This window comes from Rattus norvegicus, chromosome 8 (genome assembly GCF_021556685.1).
Source record: "Rattus norvegicus strain SHRSP/BbbUtx chromosome 8, alternate assembly SHRSP_T2T, whole genome shotgun sequence".
Lineage (NCBI taxonomy): Eukaryota > Metazoa > Chordata > Mammalia > Rodentia > Muridae > Rattus > Rattus norvegicus.
This window is the reverse complement of record NC_141541.1, coordinates 79,929,672-79,956,254: the sequence shown is the minus strand read 5'-3', so window position 1 is coordinate 79,956,254 and position 26,583 is coordinate 79,929,672. Positions and strand designations below refer to the sequence as shown.

The following is a 26,583-nucleotide window of genomic DNA, read 5'->3' as shown; positions in this document are numbered from 1 at the left end:
CTGTGTGATAACGGATGTAAGGAGGTCAGAGGACAAGTTGCAGGAGTCGATTATTTCCTTCTGCCGGGTGGATTCCAGGAAAACTCAGGGTTTCAGGCTAAGTAGCAAGCACCGTTCCCAGCCGAGCCATCTTGCCAGCCTCCATATAAAATTTAAAACTTGATTTTTGAAAAGATACAAAGCAGTGTTCTAAAGCTTCAAAAAATCTTTTAACCATGGAGAGTTTAACATGTATACCAAAGGACTATGTGCTTCTAGCCTTTGCCTCAGCCTCAGCAGCTCTCCACCCATGGTCAGGGCCCCCTGCACCTATGGTCAGGGCTCCTCTCCACCCATGGTCAGGGCTCCCCTTCCACCCATGGTCAGGGCTCTCCTGCACCCATGGTCAGGGCTCCTCTCCACCCATGGTCAGGGCTCCCCTTCCACCCATGGTCAGGGCTCCCCCTACACCATGCTCAGGGCTCCCCCTACACCATGCTCAGGGCTCCCCCTACACCATGCTCAGGGCTCCCCCTACACCCATGGTCAGGGCTCCCCCTACACCCGTAGTCAATGCTGCCTCATCTAAAGTCTACATCCTGTCTACTTCCTTCACTTGCATAAGGAAATAAATACGTCATAAATACTTCAATATGCTTGTCTCAAAGATAAACACTGCCTTTTAATATTGCTACAATGCTTTTATCATGCCAAAAAGTAATAGTCGTTTTAGCGCTATTTTAAGAGGAGGGAAAAAACGAACTATAAGCATTTGTGGACCATTAGCTCTTTTTTCTTCTGTGTTCTCTTGTTTTTTGACCTTGAGCATGTTGTTATTTTCTAAACATAATGGCCCCATCTCCTGTTCTGGGACGTTTTTGTATTTCATATTGTGGTTGAGGCTCTGGGCTCCTGTCTGTCCTTTGCTCTAAGAGGAACAAAGAGCGTTTCCTTCAGCTGAACTACATCTGCATGTTTGAGGTGATTCCCCAGAGCCTCTTCTAACTTCTAAAGCCCCATTCAGTAAATATTTGCTGAGAGCCACAATCTGTCCATCACTGCTGGCTGCTGCAGTTAGGAGTGAGAAAGAAGGCAGATGGGGCATAGACATCCTGGGACCGGTGGTTGCCGGGAAGCAGGCCTCTTATCCTAAGGATAGCCACAGTGCATGGCTGTTGTTGTGGGGAGAAGGGGCATGAGGAAGCCTCACAGTTCTGAAGGGTCAAGGAAGTCACTCTGGAGGAAGAGAGATCTCAGCCTAGCAGTATGGCAGAGGGAAGAGTCTTGTGAATGGCATGAGTTGGTAGAAGAACTGAAGAGGGGCCATGAGGATGGATGGAGGTGGGGTGGAGAAGTGGAGATGAGCCCTATCTCTGGCCTGACTCTTCCCAATGGTTCTGACATGTGAGGGCGGGGATCGTTGCTTCCCTGCCCCCTAGAAACTCTGGAATGCCACATAGCCATCTAAAGTCTAATTCCCTGCTGACCCTGACTGTTCACTGGCTTGGAGGCAGTGTGGTTGGAGAAGGTCGCATTTGGAAAGACAGAGACAGGAACCTGAATGCTCGCCCTGGATGAACCAACAGCTACACAGTAGAGCTGAGGGGATTAAAGGAAGTACTGTGTAATAAAAGTCACGGGGCAGCACCTGTTTTCCTCCATTTCTTCTTCACACGTGCCCTTCTGACCTTTCCCGAATGGTCCAGGGTCTTCCTCCAAGGAGCACCGTGCTGCCAGCCCTGTTGTGACCAGACCCTTTTCCCACAGGTCCTTTATTTAGATGATAATTTAATAAATTTTACTTTTAGTTTCTGTTTGAAAATTGAAATAAAAGGGGACAGGAGAGATGACCTAATGGCTAAGAATGTATTTCACTCTTGCAACAGAACCCGAGCTCAGAGCCCAGCATCTACACAGGGTGGCTCACGACTGCCTGTGATTGTAGTTCCAGGGGATCTGATACCCTCTTTTAGGTTCTGTGGACTCCTGTGCTCACAGGTACACCCACCCCTACAGAGGTACACTTATATACAGATAGTCACAGATAAATCTTTACTATTTTATTAACATTTTGAGACTCTCATACAACGTATCATGTTTACTCCTTCCCCAACTCCTCCCCTCCCCACCCCCACTTCACTCTCCACCCAACTGCCCACTGGTCTCCTTTATAAGAAACAATCCAGTCCAGTTTGTGCTGTCCAAATATTCTTGGGTGTGGGGCCGCCCCCGGAGTGTGGTGGACCTATCACACCCTTAAAGAAAACTGGCTCTCAGCAGTTATCAAATGCTAATAGCTGCAGCCAGGGGTAGGACTTCATGTCCACTCCCAAAATAAATCTTTTAAAAAAAGTTTACATAAAAAAATGATTCAGCAACAACAGCAGCAGACCAGAGCACAAAAGAACACAAAGGAAAAGATGGCATCCTGTTGCCACTGAGGAGATTGTCCCCAAAGGTTTGGATTGTATCTTAGAAAATATTCTGCACACATTCTTAAAATCAGGAATGTAAACTCAGTGTAACTTAGATCTCTTTACATAAATCCTTTTCTTTGTTGAATTGGTGGCTCACTCTGTAGCCTGAACAGGCTTAGAACTCACTGTGTAGCACCTACTTGTCTCAAACTCATGGCAATCTCCCTGCCTCAGACTCCTGAGTGCTGGGATTGCAGACCTGACTCTATGCGGGTATTGGCCTCGTTTCTCAAGTGGTGGGATCTTTGGTGTCAGGCCACCAGACCTCTGGGCTCATCTGTGCTGTGTGTCTCATCAGAGCCTTGCATTCTCAGCAACTTGTTTTGCAGGAACTGGGCAGGGCCCAGGGCTTGAAGAACAGCTTCTATGTCCCGGTCTGTGGGGAGTTTCATAGATTTTCCTTTTCCTAATTAGCGTGTTTAGCAAATTGAGGGATATCTGAATGCTGGCGTGTTGCTCCACCACGAACCATTTAGCAGCCCAGACCTTGAACTGACAAACAAACTTCCAGGGTAGCAGCAGCACCCATGGGATTGGATTGGGGCGCCTGGGAAACACCAGAAACTGTTACCAGAAACCAAACACCAGATGCCTCGGACCCTCACATGCCATCACTTCCCAAGTTCGTACAAAATAGTGAGAAGCATGGCGTGTGTTCCCTCCTTTTCTTTAAAAGTTCTTGTGGTAAAATAAATACTCAAACGAATAATACAGAAAACGGAGGACCCCCCCCCCGACACTTTGTTCTCTGGCACCTACCTATTTCCCTGTTCTCTCCTCAGAGGTGGTCACCATTAACAGTGGTCATGAATCTTTTTGGTCTGTATTTGCTATTTAATGAACTATGAATGAATTCAGCACTCGTTAGATTTGGTGGCGACAAATAGTTTAAAATGCAAATTACAGTTTTGTATTTCAAAACTTTTCTGAAGTCATGGGAAAAAATCTACAAAAAGGTAATCGAAAATGTTGGTACTGAGTCTGATGTGGTGATGCACACCCTTAATCCCAGCACTTGGGAGGCAGAATCGGGTGGCTCTCCATTAGTTCAAGACCAGTCTGCTCTACATAGTGAGTTTGGGTTCAGCCAAGGCTATATGTAGTGAGACCCTGTCTCAAAAACAGAAAACAGGAAAAAAGAAGGAAAGAAAAAAGAAAAGTTGGTGGCCAAGGGGAGAACTAGGTACTGGGTGGTGAAGAATGCTGCTTCTCTCTGAAGTCTCAGGCTGGTCTTGTTTTTTTTCTCTCTTTCTGTCTTTTATTCTTTTAAAAGATACTTCTTTTAAAAATGTTCTTTGTGACATCTTATTTTTTTTATTCTTTGTGTTCCTGTACATGTACACTCATGGGTGAACCACAGTGCCCATGAAGAAAGAGGTCAGAAGACAAATTGTGGGAGTCAGTTCTCTCCCTTGACCATGTGAAAGATCAAACTCAGGTCACTTGGCCTAGTGGCAAGCACTTTTACTGGCTGAGCCACCCCCTCCCCTTCTATTTTAAAATTTCTTTGTTGTTTGAGGAGGTCCCTACTCTTCCTCCCCACATCTAACAACCCACAGTATGAGGTTTGCTTACCACCAGACAAGATTGGCCTAAATGTGAATGTGTGGTCACATACAAGCCACTTGGGCCCTTTGAACTTCCACGGCCTCAGCTATGAAGTGGACAGGAAAAACTCTGTGTTGCTAAGTGGCTATAAACTTTAGATGTCTAAAGGAATTTTCTTGGTGGTCAAAGAATACTTTTCTTTCCGGCTTCCTGAAGCCTTCACCCTACACAGCTGTGTAAGAGTTGGACATATTACTTTTGAATTGCAGTTTACTGGTGATTCAAGTCTCAACTGCTGGAATTAAAAACCAGCTAAGCGGAGTGGGAAGATTCCTTGGGGCTGGAGTCACACCACCTCTGCTTGGCTTTTCAGAAAGATTTCGCAAATGGACACAGCAGGTCATGTGGTACCCCCACCTCTTTCCCTCGGATCTCGGCTGCAGGGTTAGCCCTGCCCTCCTAGGACAGTTTCGCTACCAGATGAGTGTCAGCATCCACTTCCTGCAATTCAGGCTGTGGTTAGCGAGGCAGCTAAAGTCATCAGATGAACTGGCAGAAAACAGTGTCACCTCAGTACAAGGTTTCATGACATAATTTCTCTGGCATCTTTTCGAGAATTACAAATGGTTGTACCCTTGGGGACTTGGGGTATGAGGGTTCTTGCCGATGGGGTTGGTGGATCAAAGGCCTGTTAGAGGTGGGCAATAGTTGTAGGCAACCCAGCCCATGCCAGGTATAGTGTAACCAACATATGCCAGGCTGGGATTCTGCCCCCTTGCTTCTGCTGCTGGGATACCAGGGCCAGCCATGCTTAATCATACATGGGTGGTCATTTTTATTGCTGTATTAAAGAGCCGTATATTCTTTTTCTCATTTCTTGCCTTCTCCCAGCCTCCAGAACTAAGCAATGGAGAATCTACCAAGAAGCTCCCTCAAGGTGTTGTCTATGGTGTGGTGCGAAGATCAGATCCCAATCAGCAGAAGGAAATGGTGGTGTATGGCTGGTCCACCAATCAGCTGAAAGAAGAGATGAATTACATCAAGGATGTGAGCTACTCAAGGATGTTTTGTTTTCTGTGCTTTGAAGTAGTTAGGAGGGTGGAGTCAGAAGCGTGGATGGGAATGTTAAGTAGGCATTTTGAAAGTCTTATTTGGGATGGGAATGTTTCTCCATTTCTTTGTGGTGATGCTTAAAGGTAGAGGTATAAATTTTCAACAGGTTTCTCTTGGGTGGTTGTTCCAGACAGAGGGATCGTGAGACCCAGGGCTCCTGCTGGGTGGGTGAGACTCTTGGGTGGTTTTTCGTGAGATACTAGACACGCATAATGTATACGTTTGGGCAAGTGTATAAACGTCGGTGTTACTGGCTATTTGTAAGAGAACCGCCAACTCAGAAAGAAAGTCTTCCTTGGAGATGAACCTGGAGTGGAGATGGGGCGTTCCAGGCAGGGCACAACTGGGCTCTGGGGCTGGTTGTCTGTATCTTTGGCCTCAAGATTGGGTCTCTCCCACATGGACAGTCTTTGAAGTTGCCCCTATATTGCCATCCTGGCCAGGGATGATTGCATCCCATCCCACACCAACCCCTGACAGAGGGAATGTAAGAGAACCTGGCAGGTTCACACCAATGATTTGGGTTGAAATGAATGTTGGGAAGTCAACCACAGGAGACAAGGTTCGGTCTCAGCCAGTCAATGCAAATCCTTTGTATTTAGTGTATTTCCTCTTGTCTTTTACCTCAAGAGGGTTTGGAAGTGTGTGAAAAAGAAAGCAAGTGGCCACGCTTTCGCCATTCACCTGTTCTGCAGCTAGCGTTCTGGATCCTTTTCTTCAAATGCTTTGATGGCTCTCTGGCCAGAGTCCCCTCACCACACTAACCTGACTGATGCTGCTGAGCTCAAACCAGACTAGTTAGATGAGAGAGAAATGAACTTCTCTGATGCCCATGGGCCCCAAACACTGACCCGTGGCTCAGTGCTGGGGGAAGCAAGTGTCAGAACTGGGCTGAGAAGTCCCCCGCATGCCTGTGAGCTCACTGCTTCCGCTTCTATCCTCACAGATCCAGGTTCCTGTTACTGTGCCCCTTTGTCCTCTGTAGGCCTTAGGCTTTGTGAGCTTCATTCGATTTGGGGCAGATGATGTGCAAAGCCACGTTTTCTTAGCTATTATTGTACGAGCTTTTTTTTTGTTTGTTTTTTAAAATAACACATGCATAGGCTGGGAGAAGACCATAAAGTACATGAGGATCTGAGAGTTCAGATCCCCAGGATTCGTGTAAAAACTGTGTAGTTGCTGACATCTGTAACTCTAGTATTGGTGGGGCTGACACAGGATGGATGGTCCTGGGAGATCACTGGCCAGCCATCGTAGCTGACTAGGTGACCTCCAAGTTCAGTGAGAGTCTCTACCTCAAAACATAAGGTAGAGAGTGATCAAGGAAGATACCTCATATTAACTTCTGACCTTCACACATGTGCACACATGTATACACATTCACCCATACATACATGTACCACCCACAGAAACAGGTCCATACATCACACACACACATGCTCACATGCACATGGGCACATGAATACACACACACGCGCACACACTCATTATGTATTATAACCACTAGTCTTGAACACCCAGTTATATGATCTCCTAAAGATTGTTTTTAATCGTGCAAAATATTTCATCCCAGATTGCTAAACAATGCAGTCCTTTCTCAAGGAAATAGTTAGAGTTTCATTTACACGCTCCATATAACTTGGGATTAATTTGGAAGTAAACCTTCTAAGTAGAGCTCAGACTCCCAAATTGCCCAAGACAAACACAGCAGGTCCAGGCTAATCCTCAGCTATAAATGATATGCACTGAAATCACAGAACTGGTTCTGACCCCAAATTCCCAACCTCCACAAAGATCTGCAATACAAAGTTAATTCCTAGGTCCCACCTTTAATGGCTGGTTTCAGATACAGCCCAGCCTGCTCATTCCTCAGTGTGTTTATGAGTTTGTTGCCCTTGCTCCCTGATGGGAGACACCCCGGCCTTGTTGGTGTCCTACACTGCTCAGTGGCAGCAACACCCAGCTCAAGGTTCCACCCATTCACCTCTGCTGACAGACAGCACAAGAGCCAGCTAGGGTGGTAAAGAGTCATTCGCCCTCTTGGATGAAGGGTCATACTTTGAGCCTTGTTTTCCCAATTGTTTGTGGCCAACGTAGACTATTAGAACTCTTTTGGGTGGGGGCTGGAGAGATGGCCTAGGGGTTAAGGGTTCCTGCTGTAGAGGGCCCAGATTTGATTCCCAGCACCTACCTATGCCAGGCATCATACAAGTATCTGTAATTCCAGTTCTAGGAGATCCTACATCTTCTGGCTTCTACTGGTACTTATACTTGCACATAAACACACGCACATACAGTTAAAAATAGAATCTTAAAAAAAACCCACAAACAAAAAAATCCTCAACTGGGGACTCCTCTCTTCTCCCAATCTCTTCCAATATCCATTCTAAAATAAAATGTACCTCAGTATTAGAGTTCTTGCCTAGCATACATGAGACCTTGAGTTTAAATCCCTAGTACGAGCAAGAGAAAAAAACCTTGAAAGCAAAACAGGGTGTTTCTTCCACAAAAATACCTTTAGTATCAAGTCTTCCAGCACGGTTGCTAAACATTTACACTCAAGCCAGACTGCTTCCCTTCAGCCATTTGGAAGCCCAGCAGCTTAGAGTTTGCCTGGAGGAAGCTCCCTCAAGACTTCTTGATCTGTTGGAAGACTCCCAAGAACTTTAGTAAGGACACCAGAAGATGGGGAAACAGGGTTGGGTGTGAGCTTCCCACTTAACGCACTTTTGCTAGCCACCCACCGTCCAGGGTCGCACAGTGTTAGCATGAGTGAGGGTTTGAGGACCACACTCCTCCCTGTTATACCCAGTGTGTTCTGTTGATAATTACTGAGAAACTGACATCTGAATTTATGACCCCTTCAGGCCTCACATTTTTCTACCTCACATTCTAGACATTTAATTGCTTTTTGGCACTTGGAGCAGAGAGAGAAGAGAGAAAATTAGAGGTTGCTGCTTTCTTTGGAGTGTTTTCATCCTCACAGCCATGTGTTTACAGTCGACTAGTTAAAAACTTCCTGCTTGTAAAGACATGTGGTTGGAAGGGGTGAACTTTGTTAAAACAGGGTTTGAGGGTGATGGGTGAGTCTCAACACAGTCAAGTGTATCATCCTATAGCTTATTGTTTGGAAAACGTAACATTTGTTAATCGTTATCTTCATATATGATAGACATTATTGCTTTGATAGTTTCTATTTTTTTCTAACTTGATGTTAAGAGCAATCTTGCCACTTAATTTTTTACATGTCTTATTCTTAAGGGTTGTTTTTGTGAGTCTTTCTCTTATTAATAAAGTTTCCAGTATCTTTCAGGAACAGATTATAACTTGATTTCTAACTAGCATCTCTGTGGCTGCAGGTGAGGGCTACATTGGAGAAAGTGAGGAAGCGTATGTACGGAGATTATGATGAGATGAGACAGAAGATCCGACAGCTCACCCAAGACCTGTCGGTGAGTTCACACCTCAGCACTACGGTATTACAGGACTTTCTGTAGTCCCATCAGTGGTTCAATAACGACTGGAAATTTCTAATATCGTTTAAAGCTTAGGCCGTTAGCTGGGGCAGTCTCCCAGCTACTGTCTAAACTTAACTGACTATTCTAACACTATGACCTGCCACATGGCTAACTCTTCACCTCTCTGCTCTGATCTGTCTGTTCCCTTCAGTCCTCTTTGAGTCTCCCAGAGTCCCGCTCTGCCTGGAAGTTCCGCCCTTGTACTTCCTGTGCCAGCTATTGGCCGTCAGATCTTTATTACAACTAATCAGCAGGGAGACCACACCTGAACATCTCGTCAACTGCCTAAGGCGTTGAGGGCTGTTACAGGCTGGTGAGAGGCCATACAAATAACAGTACCAAAATCCTGCCAGCATTTAGATCTCTGCTGGTACAGAATTAACAACTGAAAAGACAGATACACATCTTAATGCAATGGAAGGAAGGTCACCCCAACTCTGAGGCCGTGAGAGAATGGTGGAACTTGGGGCCTGTACTCAGTGACCTGGACATGTTTGAATAGCTCATGCTTTTTAATGAATGGAGTCATACTTTAAAGGAACTGAGAGGACATCTTCTGAGTAACAGGTTGAACTTTATTATTCAGAGGAAAATGTCTAATAATCTTTTTTACATTGCATTACAACTGTACACTACACACTCTTAACTACCAAGTCATCTCTCCAGCCCCTACCCACATGAATTCTAGTTAATGGCCTTCTCTAAAAATCTGTTTTACTCTTTTTTACTTAAAAAAAAAAAACTTGCATAGTTCAGAGTGGCCTCAAAGTCACATGACCTTGAACTCCTCATTCTCCTGTTTTCACTTCCCCAGTGAAAGGACTATAGGTGTGCACCACGATGCCTGGTTTATGCTGTGCTGAGGATCAAATCCAGGGCCTTGCGCATGTTCAGCCAACTGAACCACATTCCCAGCCCTCAGATTCTATTCTTTTTTAAAAAAAGAGTTATTCATTTTATGTATGTGAGTACGCTGTCACTGTCTTCAGAAAAGGATGTCAGATCCCATTACAGATGGTTGTGAGCCACCATGTGGTTGCTGGGAATTGAACTCAGGACCTCTGGAAGAGCAGTCAGTGCTCTAAATCACTGAGCCATCTCTCCAGCCTCAAATTCTATTTTTACAAATTTATTCTACAGATAGGCTCCTACACATGCAAAATGACTCATGCATGAAACAATGTTTTTTTTAAATTATTTGTAATAGTTTTTAAGAGATGGAAAGTGAAATACACACCAAGGAAAAAGAAGCATGTTTTTTCTCTCCTGACAGAACTTCATTGACTATGCTAGCTCCCTAGCCCCAGATGTTGGTTTGTATTCTATAGTGTTACTGTAAATATTACTTAAGTAGAAGTGGCTGCTCTCAGAAGATTTCCCCTTCCCTGGAGCCTGTGACGTGTGGATTGGTTTGGAGTGACTGTCCTTCTCTCCCCAGGTCTCCCATGCTCAGCAGGACTATCTAGACAGTCACATCCAAGCCCAGGCATCGGCTCTGGATAGCTTCAATGCCATGAACTCGGCATTGGCATTGGACTCTGTTGGCTTACAGGTATCCCTCTGCTTTTCCTTAGCTGGGACCTTCTCTTACAGGGCAGATGAGCCTAACCAGGAGTGGGGCCCATTTGCAGAAAAGTCACAGAATTCCCTGTGGTCAAGGTCCTTTAAGCACAGCCACAGTAAAGACAGTTTCTGGAAAGTGGGTAGGAAGTTGAAGGAAATGTTTCCAGCTGAGCCTCTGCCAGGTACCCATGTCAAGGAGGTTTTAGGCTCAGCTCCAACATAGAGACGTCTCCTGCTCCCTAGATCCTCAGTGTGTCTGTCTACTCAGTACATCAACTACTTTCTCCTTGTAGCTCTGGTGCTTCAGGAAGTCCCACTTGGTTACAGAAAAGACAACTTCATCCAAAGAAAGGATGTAACGTTTCACAAGAAGAAGCTCTCTCAGCAAGCACATTTTCTTGATTTAAACACGATTTTACATTGGAAAGAGTCATGTGTTCCAAAGAATGAAGACATTTTTAGTAGACACACATTCTTAATTAAGACATACTGCCAGAGATTGGCTCTGAGCTAGCTGTTAAAGGCCTTTCAGTCTTTACACTTCCAACGACATAGTCCCTTGACCAGAATGCAAGTTCATTTGAAGATGTTCAAAGCAAGCCTCTGGTCTCAGTTTTCAAATACACAAATAATCGTTTCTGCCACCCTCTAAGTTTATTTGGCTTATCTTTTTATGTCCTCTTAAAAATTCAGCCCACTGGTTTCTAATACTTTCTGGTCCTATGCAAATAGTTCTGTGGATAAGCAAACAGACTGCCATACTGGCCTCCTCCACTTCTCATAGAACTTGGTATTCATCAACCACAGCTGACGGAGCCCCAGAGGCAACAGAGCTTGGTCAGCTTCCAGAAATGGGTGGGACAGGACTGTTTGGGTTTGTCTGGGATGCCCATTTCTGGTTGGGCCACAGTCCCATGCTTTTCCTGGCTCCCCTTTGTGTATGCCAGCTTCCCCCCGGCCTTGGGCCAAGTCCCTAGTTTATTCAGGAGCCCTTTGTTCCCTTCTTCCTATCATGAAGGGGACTTGCCAAGTCTCTCTTTCTCTCCCTCTTAGAAACCATTTCACTCCTCAGCTTCAGAAACGGCTTTGCCTCCCTGAGTTTAGACCTGCTGGTGTCTGCATTGTGTCTCTGGATTCTCTTCCCAGAAAAATAGTATATTTTAGGCAAATTCTTCTCATTTGCAATTTAGCTGACAATCTAGACATTTATCCCCCACAGATTTCTTATTAGAGCAGTGTTAGCCCTAACCCAAGGATCCTTAGTCTCTCTTAGTTCCAGGCTATAAAAATCAGGGCCGTAAAACTAGAATATTACACCATTGGTCGTATCTGAAGCTCATTGTCTTCTTAGTTGTGCAAGATCCCAGCCTCTGCCACCCATCTCTTCTCCTTGTTTGTTATTGTTGATAGAGAACAGACTCTTGGCTTTGTTTCTTAGAAAAGTAGAGCTATAGACAGACTGTAGGTAAACTGAGACCAGCGGAGATCAATGCCCTGACATTAAGCGTCTAGCTAGTGGCAGAGACAGGGTTAGAAGAACCTTGTCTCCTGGTCAAGGCTAAGTGTTTGTGTATTTATTTTCTCCCAGAAGGACTTGGGTGTTAGGCTAGGTGTCTTCTGAAGTTCTGGGAGACTCTGATGGCTTCAGTGTTCCTTTGATACCTTCTCCCCTCCACTGACCGTTTCTAAGGTGATTCAGGTGGATTTAGGATCGAGAGGTATATTGTCCAGTGAGGGATGGGGAGTCTTCAGAGGCCGTCTATCCATCCATCACAGGACAGGGGAGACACACACTCCATCTGGTTCCGAGTCTTTCAATCTGATGTGGTAGATAATGCCCACACCCAGTGTCTAGTGGTAAGAGTCTGGAGATTATGGGAATCATTTCTCTCTAATTAATTAGGTAAAGATGGAAGCAATAAACAGCAGCATTATTAATTTAATTAGCTCCACCCACCTGGGTGTCCAGGAGCAGCAGGCAGTCAATAGCATCTCCCTTTCTCCTTAGACAGGGTCTCATGAAACTGAGGCTTCAAACTCACTATGTAGTCCAGGATGCCTTTGAATTTGATCTTCCTGGCAACTTAAGTTAGCTACCACAAGTCGTGTATGTAGTGTTGGGGATGGATCTCTGGGTTTGTTGGGTTCCCTGGTTTGCTTCTATTGCTGTTATAATACATCCCAAAAGCACCTTGGGGGAGGAAAGGGAAAGGGTTTGTTTGATTTACACTTCCACAACACAGTTCATCATCAAAAGAAGTCAGGGCAGGAACTCACACAGGGCAGGAACCTGGAGGCAGGAGCTGACGCAGAGGCCACGGAGGGCGCTACTCACTTGTTTGCTCAGCTGCTTTCTTATAGAACTCAGGTCTACCTGCCCAAGGGCAGCACAACCCACAGTGAGCTAGGCGCCCTCACATCAATTATCAGATAAGAAAAATTCACCATGGGTTTGCCCACCCACCAATCTGATGGAGACATTTTCTCAATTGAGGATCCCCTTTTCCAGAGGACCCCTTCCCCTTGTGTCAAGTTGACTAACCAGCACACTAGCTAAGCTCTCTACCATGGGAGCCACATCTATAACAGACCCTAACAGGCAACAATGTTGAACTTGTCAAGCAACATTGTCAAACTTTATCTTTATTCTGTAAAGTACTTTGTTTTACTTCATTGTAAAAAACGTGGGAAAGTTGGAAAAACAATAAAATAAATCTCAATTCTGTCCGGTAGTGAGGGCTATCATGGGTTTGAGTGGAATTGGCCTGTGATTACTACTTTATACCTGCACCACCCCCCAATGTCACATGATATTATTATGATCATTTTCCCTGGCAAAGATTCTATTTAACTCATCTTCCCACCCTAAGCAGTAGGTGGTCTAATAGTCCACAGCTGTTGGGGATTGTAGGGAAAGCTGTGGTCCGTTTAACCACAGTGGGACAGGCCTCAGCCACTGTAGGGATCCCTGGACCCCCACCTGAGAGCTGCTGCAGCACGAGACAAAATTGCTGTGTGTGTTCCCACAGCCTGTTTTTTAATTTTCACCCAAATAGAAAACCCTTGTGGATGTGACTTTGGAAAACAGCAACATCAAGGATCAAATCAGACATTTGCAGCAAACCTATGAAGCGTCCATGGACAAGCTGCGAGAGAAGCAGAGGCAGCTGGAGGCTGCTCAAATGGAAAACCAGCTGCTGAAGATGAGGGTGAGGCAGTCGACCTTCCCCTCGGACCTCCCTCTTCTCTCTCCTCTTCAGTTCTTCAGCTCCCTTCTCCATCCTCCTTCTCATCAGAGCTTCTTACAGGCGTGGTCTAAAGATGAGGAGGAGGAAGTGTCTGTTCACAGTGTCCCACCTAGAGTTGGGGTAGTGCATAAACACTCCTTTAGGGCGTGCCTTTCTAACTACATAGCTAACCACAGTGGCCTCAAGGCATTCCTAGAATCAGCATGACATTATGGCTATGTTATTGGGAAGGCCAATGGATATACCCAGGAGCTTTGAAGGGTTCTCCCTTCACTGTGCATATACTCTTTAAAGTCCCAAGGACAATCCTTGCCCTACACATGTAGACACCCCACAAAGATCTGTCCTTCTTGACCACTAGGCTGCCTAAGCTAGACTTCTAAAACTTGGAAGTCCAGTGGGGCTTCCCCAGGTTTTTATCCTGTGGGGTTTTTAAAGCATCTATTACAGAATGGTTTCCATATGACATCTCCATGCATAGCATCCATACATCAAATGACCATATCTGTGCCCTCTTTATTCCTTCTTATCCCTGCCCCCAGCTCTCCCGGATCACCTCCCTTGTCCCAGCTAGGCCTCCTTTTGCTTTATGTTGTTTTGTGTATGTGAGTGTGATTAGGTTTGCTTACTGAAGTGTGGGTGAGGGATTATTTATGGGAGTGTTAGCAACCAACAACCACACCACTGAAGGAAACCTCTCTCTCTCCCTTGATTGCCTACAAGAAAGGGAGTGGCTTCATAGGCTCTTCCTCCAAGACTCTGTTCTGTACAGCCTTAAGCTATTCTGTAGATCAGGTATAACTTGTCACCTAAACCAGAGTATGCCAGTGAAAAGTGGAACTGCTAGTAACCCAGTCAGGAAGCCCATCTGGCATATGGATGGCCAGGCTGCACCATAGACACTCTGTTGTTCCCCTCTGGGGTCTTGCTGTTACAGCTCCCCTGGGATCAGGTTTGTGTAACATAGCAGCCCCCTTTTGCTCTCTCTCCAAATAAGACGACTCATTCTGTTTTTATTAATATTTATTATGTGTTTATATGTGTATTTGAGTGTGGGTTTGTGCACCTGAGTGTAGTGCCCGCAGAGGCCAGAAGAGGGTGTCAGATGTCTCAGAGCTGGAGTTACAGATGATTGTGAGCCCCCTGGGTGGACTGGGAGCTGAACCCAGGTTCTCTGGAGGATCAACAGGTCCTCTTGACCACTGAGCCATCTCTTCTGTGCTAGGTCAGTCTTTCTTTTTACAATTTTATACATTCTATTTTTCGCTCTTTCAAAATTTTAATTTTGAAAATTAAAAAAGAAAAGATTGTTGTTGTCAGAAGTTTCTGAATTAAACCTTTGCGTATCTGCCCCACAACCACTTATTGAGCACCTACTGTTTGGGTCAGCCCTGTGTGTTCCTTTTTTCTCTGGGGTAGTGTGTCATCCGGCATGACAAGGTAGCCTGAAAGTCCGATCCCTCACATTCCGCCTACAGTTTTAGAAATCGATGCTGAGCACTAGAGCTTAAATAGAGTGTCTCCCCTCTATTCTTCAAATAAATTTTCTAATCCTTCAAATTAAAAAATGAAAGAAGTTCCAGGGACTCAAGGGGCCTGGTGTGACTGGAGTGTAGCATGGACAGACTTCAGGCAGAGCCCTTTTCTCTGCCACCTGTGCAGTAGAGATGGTGTGTGGGGTTGACCTGGGGTCTAAGGTAATGATAACCTTTACTCCAGAATCTCCATCCTGAGTTCTTGCCCAGTGATGAGCATCCAAAGGCATCAAGAGGGACTTGTCACATCTTTGGAGTAAACACCATGCAATTCATTAAGGCCAAAGGGTGCCTCCCTTTCTCAGAGGCGCTTGAGAGCTCAGGTGCCTTAGATGAGCAGAAGCCTGGGGGGAGGGGCGAGGGCACATCCCAGTAGGAGCAGCATCGGGTCAGTGGTATGAGGCCGATGGCCAGAAAGAAGACCCCATCTCTGGAGATCCACCACACCCACCCTAGCTCCAAAGCTTCTCCCAATCAGTGCCAGTTCCAGCTGGCCACCAAAGGCTCCCAGCCCAGTGACCACACTAGGCCAAGATGTTCTCAAGGATGACAGTTTGCAAAGCATGCAGTGTGGGAAAGATGAATGCAGATTTTGTATTTGGTTTAACAAGGCCTGACTTAGAGATGTGGTTGTTCAGTGCCGTGAATGGGATTGATTGGAGAAGCAATCTTTAAAATAATTAATCTTGCATGGGTCGCACATAAGGTGCATGTGTGTATAAGTCAGAAGTCAGCTTCAAGTACAGTTGCTCAGGAGCTGTCTGTCTTCTGAGACACGGTCTCTCACAGGAACCCAGGGCTTGCTGTTTATAGCTGGCTGGCCAGTGAGCCCTGGGGCTCATCTGACTGTCTCCAACTACTGCTCGGTGCTGGGAATTATGAGAGTGTGTCACCATGCATGGTGTTTCCTTTCCTTTCCCTACTCCTTTTCCACTTTTCCTTCCTTCCTTCTTCTTTCTTTCTTTCTTTCTTTTTCTCTTTCTTTCTCTCTTTCTTTCTTTCTTTCTTTCTTTCTTTTTCTTTCTTTCTTTCATGGGTTCTGGAAAAAACTACCAACTGAGACCACTAAGAAGTGGCCTTCTGACAAAAATTAATCCTCTGAAGCACCTGTGTTCTCTCTCTCTCTCTCTCTCTCTCTCTCTCTCTCTCTCTCTCTCTCCCCCCCCCCCACCTCCCCACCTTCTCCCTCTCTCCCTCTTTCCCTCTCTCCCTCTCTCTGGGCCCTCCTGCTTCCTGCTTCTCTCTACTGCAAACCCCTGGGGCTCGTGCTCTGTCCTCTTGTGTGGAGATGCTGGAGGGGCAAAGCACAGTTCTGCAATGAAATTGTTTGCAGGTGGAGTCGTCCCAAGAAGCCAATGCTGAGGTGATGCGGGAGATGACGAGAAAGCTGTACAGTCAGTATGAAGAGAAGCTGCAGGAAGCACAGCGCAAGCACAGCGCGGAGAAGGAGGTCCTCCTGGTGCGTGTGTGCTCCTAAAACAGAGTGCACAAGACGTGGCTGGGTTCCGTTGGAAGGTTTTGTCCTTGAAGGGAGTCATGAGGTTGGATGTAAAGAGGAATCAAGGGCTTCCTTCCTTCCTTCCTTCCTTCCTTCCTTCCTTCCTTCCTTCCTCCCTTCCTACCTTCCTTCCTTCCTTCATTCATATTTATGCGTGCTATATGCATGTGTGCACTGTGCGCACAGGTGCCCTTGCTCATGTGTGCCCTCATGGAGGTGAGAAGTTGATGCTGGCATTGTGCCTCTGCCATTCTCTACCTTCTTAATTAATTAATTAATTAATTAATTTTGAAACAGAGTCTTTCACTGAACCTGGAGTTTGCTATTTCATCTAGGCTGCTGGCCAGCAATTTCCCAGGATTCCCCAGTCCTTTGGCCATGTGTTAGTGTACACAGTGCGAGGGTCACGGGCATCCACTGCCATGCCCAGCTTTTACTTGCATGCTGGGGATCTGAACTCAGGTCCTCTTGCTTGCACAGAAAACCCTTCACCCACTGAGCTATCTTCCTGGCCCAGGCATTTTATTTGATTGTTCATTTACTCCCGTTTTCCCTCCTTCTGGAACAACCCAATGTCTCTGTCTCAAAATGTACATTTCTCCAGTTAGTAGGACCATTCTCCAGCATCCAAGTAGATCCTGTGTTGTCTGTTTTCTCCATTTGTTCTCCTTCTGAAACCTCCCACTTCCCCATCCTGGATAACACCACCCCCACCCCACTTGCCTCGAAAGCTCCACCCTCCACATCCTGAGCTCTGACATCCCCACATCTAGAAAGCCATTCTTCCTCCTTCTGGCTGTAGGACTGCCCTCTACCTCTGTCTAGAGGTGGTGGGCTCACATCGTGACCTCTCTCGGACAGCATACTTTTTTTGTAAGAGTCTCTGTCCCTGTCCCCATTCCCCACCCCCACTTTACCACACTGTCTGGTTTATCTGTGTCCTTCGAGGTTTAATCAAGGCATAGATCTTTGTTTTTTCCCTGTAATAGTAAATTGGCACAGTACATTGTGGGAGGAAGATCTGGGAATCCATTTTACTTCAGTTGTATATTGGCCCACACAGTGACACTCATTTGTGTATTTTTTAACGCTTCACAGGCTGTTTTGTTTGTTTGTTTCTTTGTTTTTTACATCTTTGGAGAATAAGCTTTCAGGAAAGATAGTTACTAGACCCATGGAAAGGCCACACAGGGGGCCAGTGAGATTGCATAGCATGGCAGCTCTCAACCTATGGGTCTTGACCTCCTTGGGGGGTTGAATATCCCTTTTATAGAGGTCACATATCAAATATCCTGCATATCAGATATTTACGTTATGAGTCATAACAGTAGCAAAATTACAGTTATAAATAATGAAAATAATTTTATAGTTGGAGGCCACCACAACCTGAGGAACTGTATTAAAGCCACACACCACTAGGAAGGTTGAGAACCCATGCAAATACAGATGCTTACTGCCAACGATAAGCAGTTTGATCCTGAAGCCCGTATGGTACAAGGAGAGAGCAGACTTGAAGCTGTCCTCTCACATCCACACTTCTGACCACATACACACACACCCATACACACACATACACACACACATACACAGGCACACACACATACACACACACATACACAGACACACACACACATACACACACATACATACACATGCACACACATACACACACATACACACACACATACAGACACAGACACACACACACACACACATACACACTGTTCAGAGGTGAAACCAGACCCATGATACTTTAGTTCACTCTGTGTATGACACATAGGTCCCAGGGTCATGCTTTCCCAGGGAGATTATGACCCAGTGAGGCACTGTCTGGACGTAGGTGAGTCACCTGGGTGTCCAGGCCGTGCTGAGGAGAGCGTGTACCTGTTGCAGGAAGAAACCAATAGCTTCTTGAAGGCGATCGAAGAGGCCAATAAAAAGATGGAGGCAGCCGAGCTGAGCCTGGAGGAGAAAGACCAGAGGATCGGGGAGCTGGACAGGCTGATCGAACGCATGGAGAAGGTAACAGATGCAGCCTGGGCCTGTGGCCCTCCTGCCTGATCCCCCGGCCCCACAGTTCGCTTGAAGCCTCAGTGCTGACTCAGAAACACATCCTGTAAGGTGGCACGGAAGGGAGCTGAGCAAAGGCCTTGTCTTCCTCTGCGGTAACTGTTGTTTGTCTCTACAGTGCTGGCAATTGAACCAATGGCCTTGTGCGTGCTAAGCAAGCCATTAGCTACAAACCTATCCGACCAAGCCCACCATAATTATTTTGATACGTTTAAAAAAATGCCACACGTAAAATTCTTTCTGCAAATTAATGTTGCAGCAGGTAGCTTTGTGGGTGCCCCAGATGTGTTCTTTATTTAACCCGATGAGGCAATGTACCTGGAGGCTCCATCTGCACCCCGCCCCATGTTTCTGGGGCAGGTGTCTGGGGCAGGTTGACTTTTGTCTGACACACCTGGTACCTGAATAAGGCATGGGGGCAAACTCTTCTGTGTGTGGTAAACAGGCTGACAAAGGGGGGGCGGCTTACAGAGTTGACAAGCCAGTCAAGGGGCGGGAGCAGAAGTGAAAGAGAAAAGATAGGAAGGGGACAGAGAGAGAGCATGGTGGCATGGGACAGCTGACAGCCGACTTCTAGGTAGGACCAAAGCTGAGTCTAGTAGCTCTCTAGCTACACTGTGGTTGCAGAGAGCACTGACCCACCACCGACATGTTGTCATTAGCGCCCAGTGCCAGGCTCTGCATCCTGGAAACCTCCAGCCTAATGATGGAGCAAGGTCCTTTCTGGGCTTCAGATAGATGTGAGGATGGGCTCTGGCAGCTTCTGACCTGCTCACCACCAGGCCGTCAGCCTCTGGAGAGGATGTATAGAGGTTCCCACTGATTTCCTCTCTCTCTCTCCTGGAAAACTGAACCTCACCATGTAGATGTGGAGCCTGTGTGACTGGTACAAGATTTCTGGTAGAATTGCTGAGAGTAGACATAAGGTACAGCCCTTCTCAGAGGAGCTCTCAAAGCAATAGCCCCCCACCTTTGCCGGCAGTGCTCAGCAAACGTGTTTTAAGGGATTTTGCTATATTAATATCTATAATGTATGTCTAGTGAGATTCCAGTGATGACAGGCACTGTACTTTTATTAATATCTCCCTTAAATGTTAATAAGTAAAATAAATGTTAAATTAAACTTAAATCTACACACACACATTTATATATTCAGCAAAGTGTATGAAGCATATAGCTTAACACACATATGTTTCTTATTGCTACTGAAATAAACTGCCGAAAAGTAGCTTTCAGTAACGTGAATTTATTGTTTTCCGTTCTGGAGGTGAGAAGTCCCAGAGACAAGATGTTGGCAGGTTTTTGGAAGTTTGGAAAGGAAGTCCCTTTCCTTGCCTTTTCTACCTCCTGGGAGGTACCTGTACTGCTTGGCTTAGTGGCCCATACCCTGGTGTCAGAGTGAGCCACGTAAGATCGTCTCAGCTCCCCAACTTTAAATCTACTCCATGAGACTCAGCAGATCATTAGCCATGTTTTCAAAGTTTCCCTCTCAGTGTAAGATTCTGTGTTTGTGATGGGCTAGGGCCCGGACTTCTTTGTGTTGGGTGGACCATTGTGCTGGTCATCACGGCCAGCATATATGTTTTATAAGTGATTATCACTCCTGTGTAATCACTTACACCTGGGTTGGTCCATAAGCCATTACCAGAATTTCAGAATTTGCTACATGGTTTTGAAAACAATCAGGATTTACAATGCCATGGGCGGGCTGGAGAGATGGCTCAGCGGTTAAGAGCACCCGACTGCTCTTCCAGAGGTCATGAGTTCAATTCCCAGCAACCACATGGTGGCTTACAATGTCATGGGCCACTGATTTATGGCATAGATTATTTAGAACTATAGGTTATCATAATTTAGAACTATGATGGTCCTGGGTTGGCACTCATGTGGTTTGACTAGAGTGGTTTTTTTCCCAAATTCATAAGTATGTCTATGCATTGGGCCCCTTTGAATTTTGAACTCTGGCCTAGGAGATGGCCAGGGAGTGGTAAGCAGACTTGGACAGCTGGGTGTGCCTAGCGTTCATCTTCTGTCTAGTTCCATCTGGATCCATTGCTTATGTCTGTTTTAGGAACGGCATCAACTCCAGCTCCAGCTCCTTGAGCATGAGACAGAAATGTCGGGGGAGATGGCAGATTTTGACAAGAACAGGTGAGGTGATTTGGCCTTGGCCTTAGAGCAGCTCAGAGATGGATATGCACATTGATTTCGTGTGCCTGTATGTATGTGTTTGTGTGTGGATGCATGTGTGCGTATGTGTGTATATGCACATGTGTGTGTGTGTGTGTGTGTGTGTGTGTGTGTGTGTGTGTGGTCTTGCACACAGAGGCCAGAGGAGGGTGTCTCTTGTCCTTCTCTTATCACTTTCTCCCTCATTCTCTTGATCCAGGGCCTCTTGCTAAACCTGGAACAAGGCTGGCCACAAGCAAAGCCCAGTCATCTTTCTGTCTCCCCTCCCCCAACATCCACAGCTATGTCTAAGTTTTCACATGGGTGTTGGGGATTTGAATCTGGGTCCCCATGCTTGCCTAATAAGTCTTCTCCCCGACCCAGCCAGTGTGCACTGTTTCTGATAGCTCATTTGACTCTTGTGTTTTCACTCATGTCATCCTCACTTAAGACAAGCTTTGTGTGTGTGTGTGTGTGTGTGTGTGTGTGTGTGTGTGTGTGTGTGGTACCCAGTGTGGATCCAGTTCCTTCAGGAACTTGCAGTCCCATCTCGCTGCTGGCTTTTAGTTCAGCAGGACACATCAAAGGACAGCCACAAGCACAGAAGTCCTGTCCTAGTGCACAGGATGCACCTTGTTAAGGAGGTAATTCATCAGCTGTGACTGATACCATTCGTCCTGGAAACTAACTTTAAAATGTCGCATGTTTCTGAGCCTTGCATTGCCCTTTGATCATGAGCTTGTGAAACCTGGCTGGAAATTACAGGAGTCACACATGGTCTTCTAGAAACCATGATTTTCAAAAGTGGTTTTCTAAATCCAACACGATTTTCTAGAAATTAAAAGGTGGAGAGGAAGGAAAGCAAGGCTGGGCTGATTGGAGCCCCTGGGCAGGTTCTGACCCCCAAGGCCCTTTTGCCTGTGGGATGGAAAGGTTTTCTAAATGAGGAATAGTTATGTTGACCAGATGTCTGTCCCTTTGATTCACGTTGTGAGGAACTTTGGCCTACTGCCTGCTACATAGTATGTGCTGGGAAAAAAAATCTGGTTTCCTCGATTTAAAATATCGATTGACAGATTGATTGATTGATTAATTGTGTCACGGACTACATATATATATGAGTATATATATGATATACATACATAAATATATCAGAGGTTCCATGGCATGAGTGTGGAGGTCAGAAGACAACTTTGAGGACTTCTTTCCTTTTAGCGTATGGGTCGTGTGGGGAATCAAACTCAGATCACCATGCTTGGCAGCAAGCACCCTTACCTGCTGAGCCATCTTGCTGGCCCTTCTCCTGTCACTCGAGAGTTTCCAAAGTTGTTGGGGTCCTCACTAGTTTCTACTTTGGTGCCGAAGAGGGACCTGGTACTGCTGGGAAACTGGACGCAGACACTGAACATGACAGTGCTCTGCTCTGGTGACACACAGGACACGGTCATCTGCCAGATCCGTGTGAGCACAGCAAAGACAGAATAATGTATCTTTTAAGAAGCTCAGACATATTCTGGGGTGCAGGGTGGTGGTGCAGCGAGGGGCTCTCAGTGTGTGCCTGGATCGTTCAGTCATTGCTGAGTGCAGAGCGATGTGTGCAGGCCCCTCTGGATTCCACCCTTGGTTTCAGGGGCGTCCTGTGTTCTTAGACCCTCCTTCTCTCTCCCCCTGATTAAGGTCACGGACTACATGTTCCATTCTGTGTTAACCACCAAGCAGCAAGCCTCTCATACTTCTCAGTGGAGAAAAACATTCTCATTCTGCCCCTGAAAAGAACAGACCTATCATTATACAGTGTGGCACGCGAGAAGGGACCTGAAAGTTGCTCTTTCTTGGTGATATCGATCCTGAGTTAATCCCTAGAATCCACAGGAGAAAAGCACGTGACTTGAGTTTGAGTTTGAAATGCTTCTATGAGATGCTGTGGCGCTCTCTGCTACAGTAGCGGCTGTTCCGAGTCAGGGCTCAGAGCTCTCCTTTCTTTCTTAGGTACCAGCAGTTGGAGGAGGCATCAGCCAGCCTTCGAGAGAGGATCAGACACCTGGATGACATGGTTCATTGCCAGCAGAAGAAAGTCAAGCAGATGGTTGAGGAGGTAAGCTCTGAAGAAGCCTGTGGCCCAGGACAGCTTACTGTCCTGGGGAAAGATACTACTTTAGCTCACATATGACTTGGCCCAGGCCACTGTCACCACAACCCAAAAGGACAGACATTTCTTGTGTGCTGTGTGGACCAATGATTGTTCCCCTCAAAGGAGGCTTTTCTCTCCCTGAAGTGTTGGTCAAGTGCAGTTCATAGTACACACCCTCTCCGACCCGACCATGGTGGTCTTGGGGGACAAAAGGTGACAGAAGGTGACCTCAGCTCAGGCTTCTGTGCACATCCCAATACTGCCCTCATGACCTGCATCAGCCACTGTGTCCTTCTCTGCCTCTGGATGCACCTTCCTCTTCTGCCCCCTTCATTCCTTTCCCATGATGCTCTGCTCCCTGTATCCTCTCCCCTTTCTCTCGTCTCTCTCTTGTTTGTCTTCCGTCTTTTTTCTACATCCTTCCTCTCCTTGGCTGTGTGTGTAATATGAAAAGTTATATATTTAATCTACTGGGAAGTTTATCATTCTATAATTTTTCTTAATGAGAAGAAAAACAGGTAGGTTGGACATTTCCTTCTCTAAGAAGAAAAAGAACGATTTTCCATGGCTCAGTGTGCTCTGCCTCCCTTTCCGGTGATGCTCAGTAGAAAATCCATGTGTAGAAAATCCGCAGCTGGCCACATGCCACTGGAGATGTTTCTTAAGTTCTTAATTTAAAAAAGTGGTAGACGGAGATCAAATAGAAAAATCTGAGAGAAAAATAACAGTAGTGAAAGTGTTATAAGTATCTAGAATCTAATCCTCTAGCTTGAAAAATAAAGCCAAATGAATTAAAAGTTTGGTTGCCAGGAAAAACTATTTTTCCTTTATTTAATCACTACTTTAAAATGTATCCATTGTGTGTATGCTCGTGTATGCATGTGCTTGTGTACATGCATGTTCCGTGTGTGAAGGCATGTATGTGGAGGCCAGGAGACAACCTTAGCCTCTTTACCTCAGGGTCTTTAACTGGGAAACAGGGTCTTTAACTGGCCTGAAGCTTGACAGTTAGGCCAGACTGGCTGGCCAGTAAGCCCCAGGGTTCCATATTTCTACACTTCCTGGGAATGGCTTACAATGTAACACACACCTAGCCTGTAACACCACACCTAGCCTTTTCCATAGGTTCTGGGATTGAATTCTGATTCTCATACTTGTAAGAAAAGAACATTACAAGTGTGCATCTCCCCAGCTCCGAGTTTATTAAAGGAATCATTAATATTTAAAGTGCATCTACTTTCAATGAGCTATACACGTGACAGTTGAAATTAAAAGCATATCTACTTTAGCAGTCTAGGAAATGCTGGGGTGTTCCTGGAGTAGGGGTAAGGCCAGGGAACTGGGGGGGGGCTTTGTTTTATTGATCTAAAATAAACGTTCACAGTAGATAAAATCTTGTCTCCAAATGAGAAGTCCGGCCTGGCTGTATTGAGTCTTGTATGGCTTGCAGACAAGAACTGAGGGAGTGGGTCTGTAGAAGCTGGGGAGGAGCCAGGCCTCACTTCCCAAACCCTTGCACTCACTTGTGGGAGCACCAGCAGCAACTGTGATGGGTGAGGTCCCATCCCACCCCCATGATCACACCCCCAGGATCACACCCCCATGATCACACCCCCAGGATCACACCCCCATGATCACACCCCCAGGATCACACCCCCACGGGCAGAAGCGTAATTGCCAAGGGAAGGCAGGCATCTCATCATTGCAATGGCAACACCTTCTCAGCCTCCGAGGAGGGGGATGCCTGAACTTATGTAACTCTCTTTCCTCACAGCAGGGGTGTCTGCTCATATCTAGTATTAGAGGGGCTCTGAGTAAGCCTCGGATTGGCTTTTGGATCAGTTAAACCGTTATCTATAAGGAGTTAAGACTGATGCCAAAATCAAGAGACTTTTTTTTTTAAAGGCACATTCAGACAAGGTCTGAAAACTGTGTTTTGTATCCTCTTTCCAGAGTTTAATAAATGTTCCTAATTAAAGGGAGTAAAAGAAGCATACACATACATCTGGTTCTTAGCATCTGAGGCATTTTGTTCTAGAACTTTCTAAGGATTCCAACATTTTTGGATGATCAAGTCACATATATAAGATGGCACAGTCTTTGTATACTCTAGGTCTAATCCTCCTATGTGTGTTTTTGTTTTGTTTTGTCTTTAGACTTATGTGGGGAGGGAGGGAGGGAGGGAGGGAGGGAGGGAGGGAGGGAGGGAGGGAGGGAGGGAGGGAATGTGTGTCCTATAGGAGGTCGATACTTGTTTCAGCCAGCAGAGGGCGTCAGATGCCCCGAAGCTGAAGTTACACGTGGTTGTGAACCACTGGAAATGTGATCCTCTGGAAGAGCAGCAAGTGCCCGTAACTGGGGAACCACCTCTCCAGTCTCCCTTCTGTGTATTTTAAATCATTTATAGATTACTTACAATACTAAAGACAGTGTAAATTGTTGTTTTCCTGTGTTGTCTAGAGAACAAAGATGAGGAGGAAGTCTGTACATGCTCAGCACAGATGTAATCTTATTTTTCAAATAATTTTAATCTGCAGGTGGTTGAATCCACAGTGGTTGGATCATAGAGGGCTGACCCTGCCTGTGTGTGCTGTGTGTTTAAACAGGGACGTGTGCAAAGACTGACGCCCGTGCCTTTTAGTTCACATTTCCCACACAAGCTTCTCACACTGAGTGTGGAAGTCAGCAGGGTGAAAAGGCTGCGCTGTCAGATGGCGCTGTGAGTGGCACTAGCGCCACCTACTGGCTGTCTGGGTTTTAACAGCAAGAGGAGATTCTTTAGTCGTCTCTATTCTGAATTTAAGATCTTTAAGTCAGGAAGTAAAAATAATCGAGTTTGTCCAGCACATTGTGGTCACACCTACAGGAAAAAGAATAGTTTAGAAATTATTGTGGGTGTTTATAAAGCTGTCTTGTTTAAAGTTAGTAATGTGGCAGAGTGCCATGGACAAGTGAGGAGCCGCCAGGCTGGAAAAGAGCCGGGAGTTGTAAGAATCTGGGGGAGTTGGGGGACTGGGGAGGATATGGCCCAGGGGCTCTGGCCTTAGGAAGGGTCTTGTGGAAGCAGTGTTGTTCTGGTGCAGGGCCAGCCAGAGCCTCCTGGTGGCACTCGAAATGAGGAAAGCATTGGGTCTCAGTACACAGACGCAGCTGTGACACTGGCTGCTCTGAGTTAAGTATTTAGCCCAGATCGCAGGTGCTTTCCTTACAAACTGAGGGGGTGAGCCCGAGCTTGCTGGTGTTTCTCTAGGATTCCGTTTGACCTGCAGGGATTTGGTGGAAATCTGCAGTTTGCCAATGTTCTTTATTTTATTATTTCGTGTGTGTGTGTGTGTGTGTGTGTGTGTGTGTGTGTGTTGTACAGATGCATACACACTTGCCACAAGACACGAGTAGAGGTCAGTGGATTTCTATATGGAGTCAGTTCTCTCCTATCTTTACACAGGTTCCAGGGATCAAACCCAGGTGGCCTGGCTTACATAGCAAGTGCCGCCATTCACAGAGCGATCTCACCAGCTCCACCATGGTCTTGGATAAAGAACTGACTTTTTTTAGGCCATATCTGTTGCTACGATGTCAGCTTTGTCATTATTTTACATAAAGAGTGTCCACACAAACGCACCTCAAAGGGAAAAAGAGATTTATTCTGGAGCCAGATTTGAATGACCATGGCTTGGGTACCCCCAAATGCCACATTCCAGTGACAATGCTGTGAAGTCTCTATGGTTACAGAG

General features: G+C 46.0%; 1 protein-coding gene across 4 annotated transcripts in view; it reads left to right on the top strand.

Moving 5' to 3' along the window:
* The window catches only part of Myzap (myocardial zonula adherens protein), an 87,267-nt gene that overhangs the window by 22,347 nt on the left and 38,337 nt on the right, over nt 1-26,583 (top strand). For all 4 annotated transcript variants that reach the window (NM_001014211.1, XM_087562818.1, XM_087562819.1 and 1 more), the window contains 8 exon segments: nt 4,896-5,051; nt 8,477-8,569; nt 10,074-10,187; nt 13,255-13,407; nt 16,315-16,440; nt 18,373-18,501; nt 20,621-20,700; nt 22,708-22,813. In NM_001014211.1, the coding sequence (NP_001014233.1) occupies nt 4,896-5,051; nt 8,477-8,569; nt 10,074-10,187; nt 13,255-13,407; nt 16,315-16,440; nt 18,373-18,501; nt 20,621-20,700; nt 22,708-22,813 (957 nt within the window).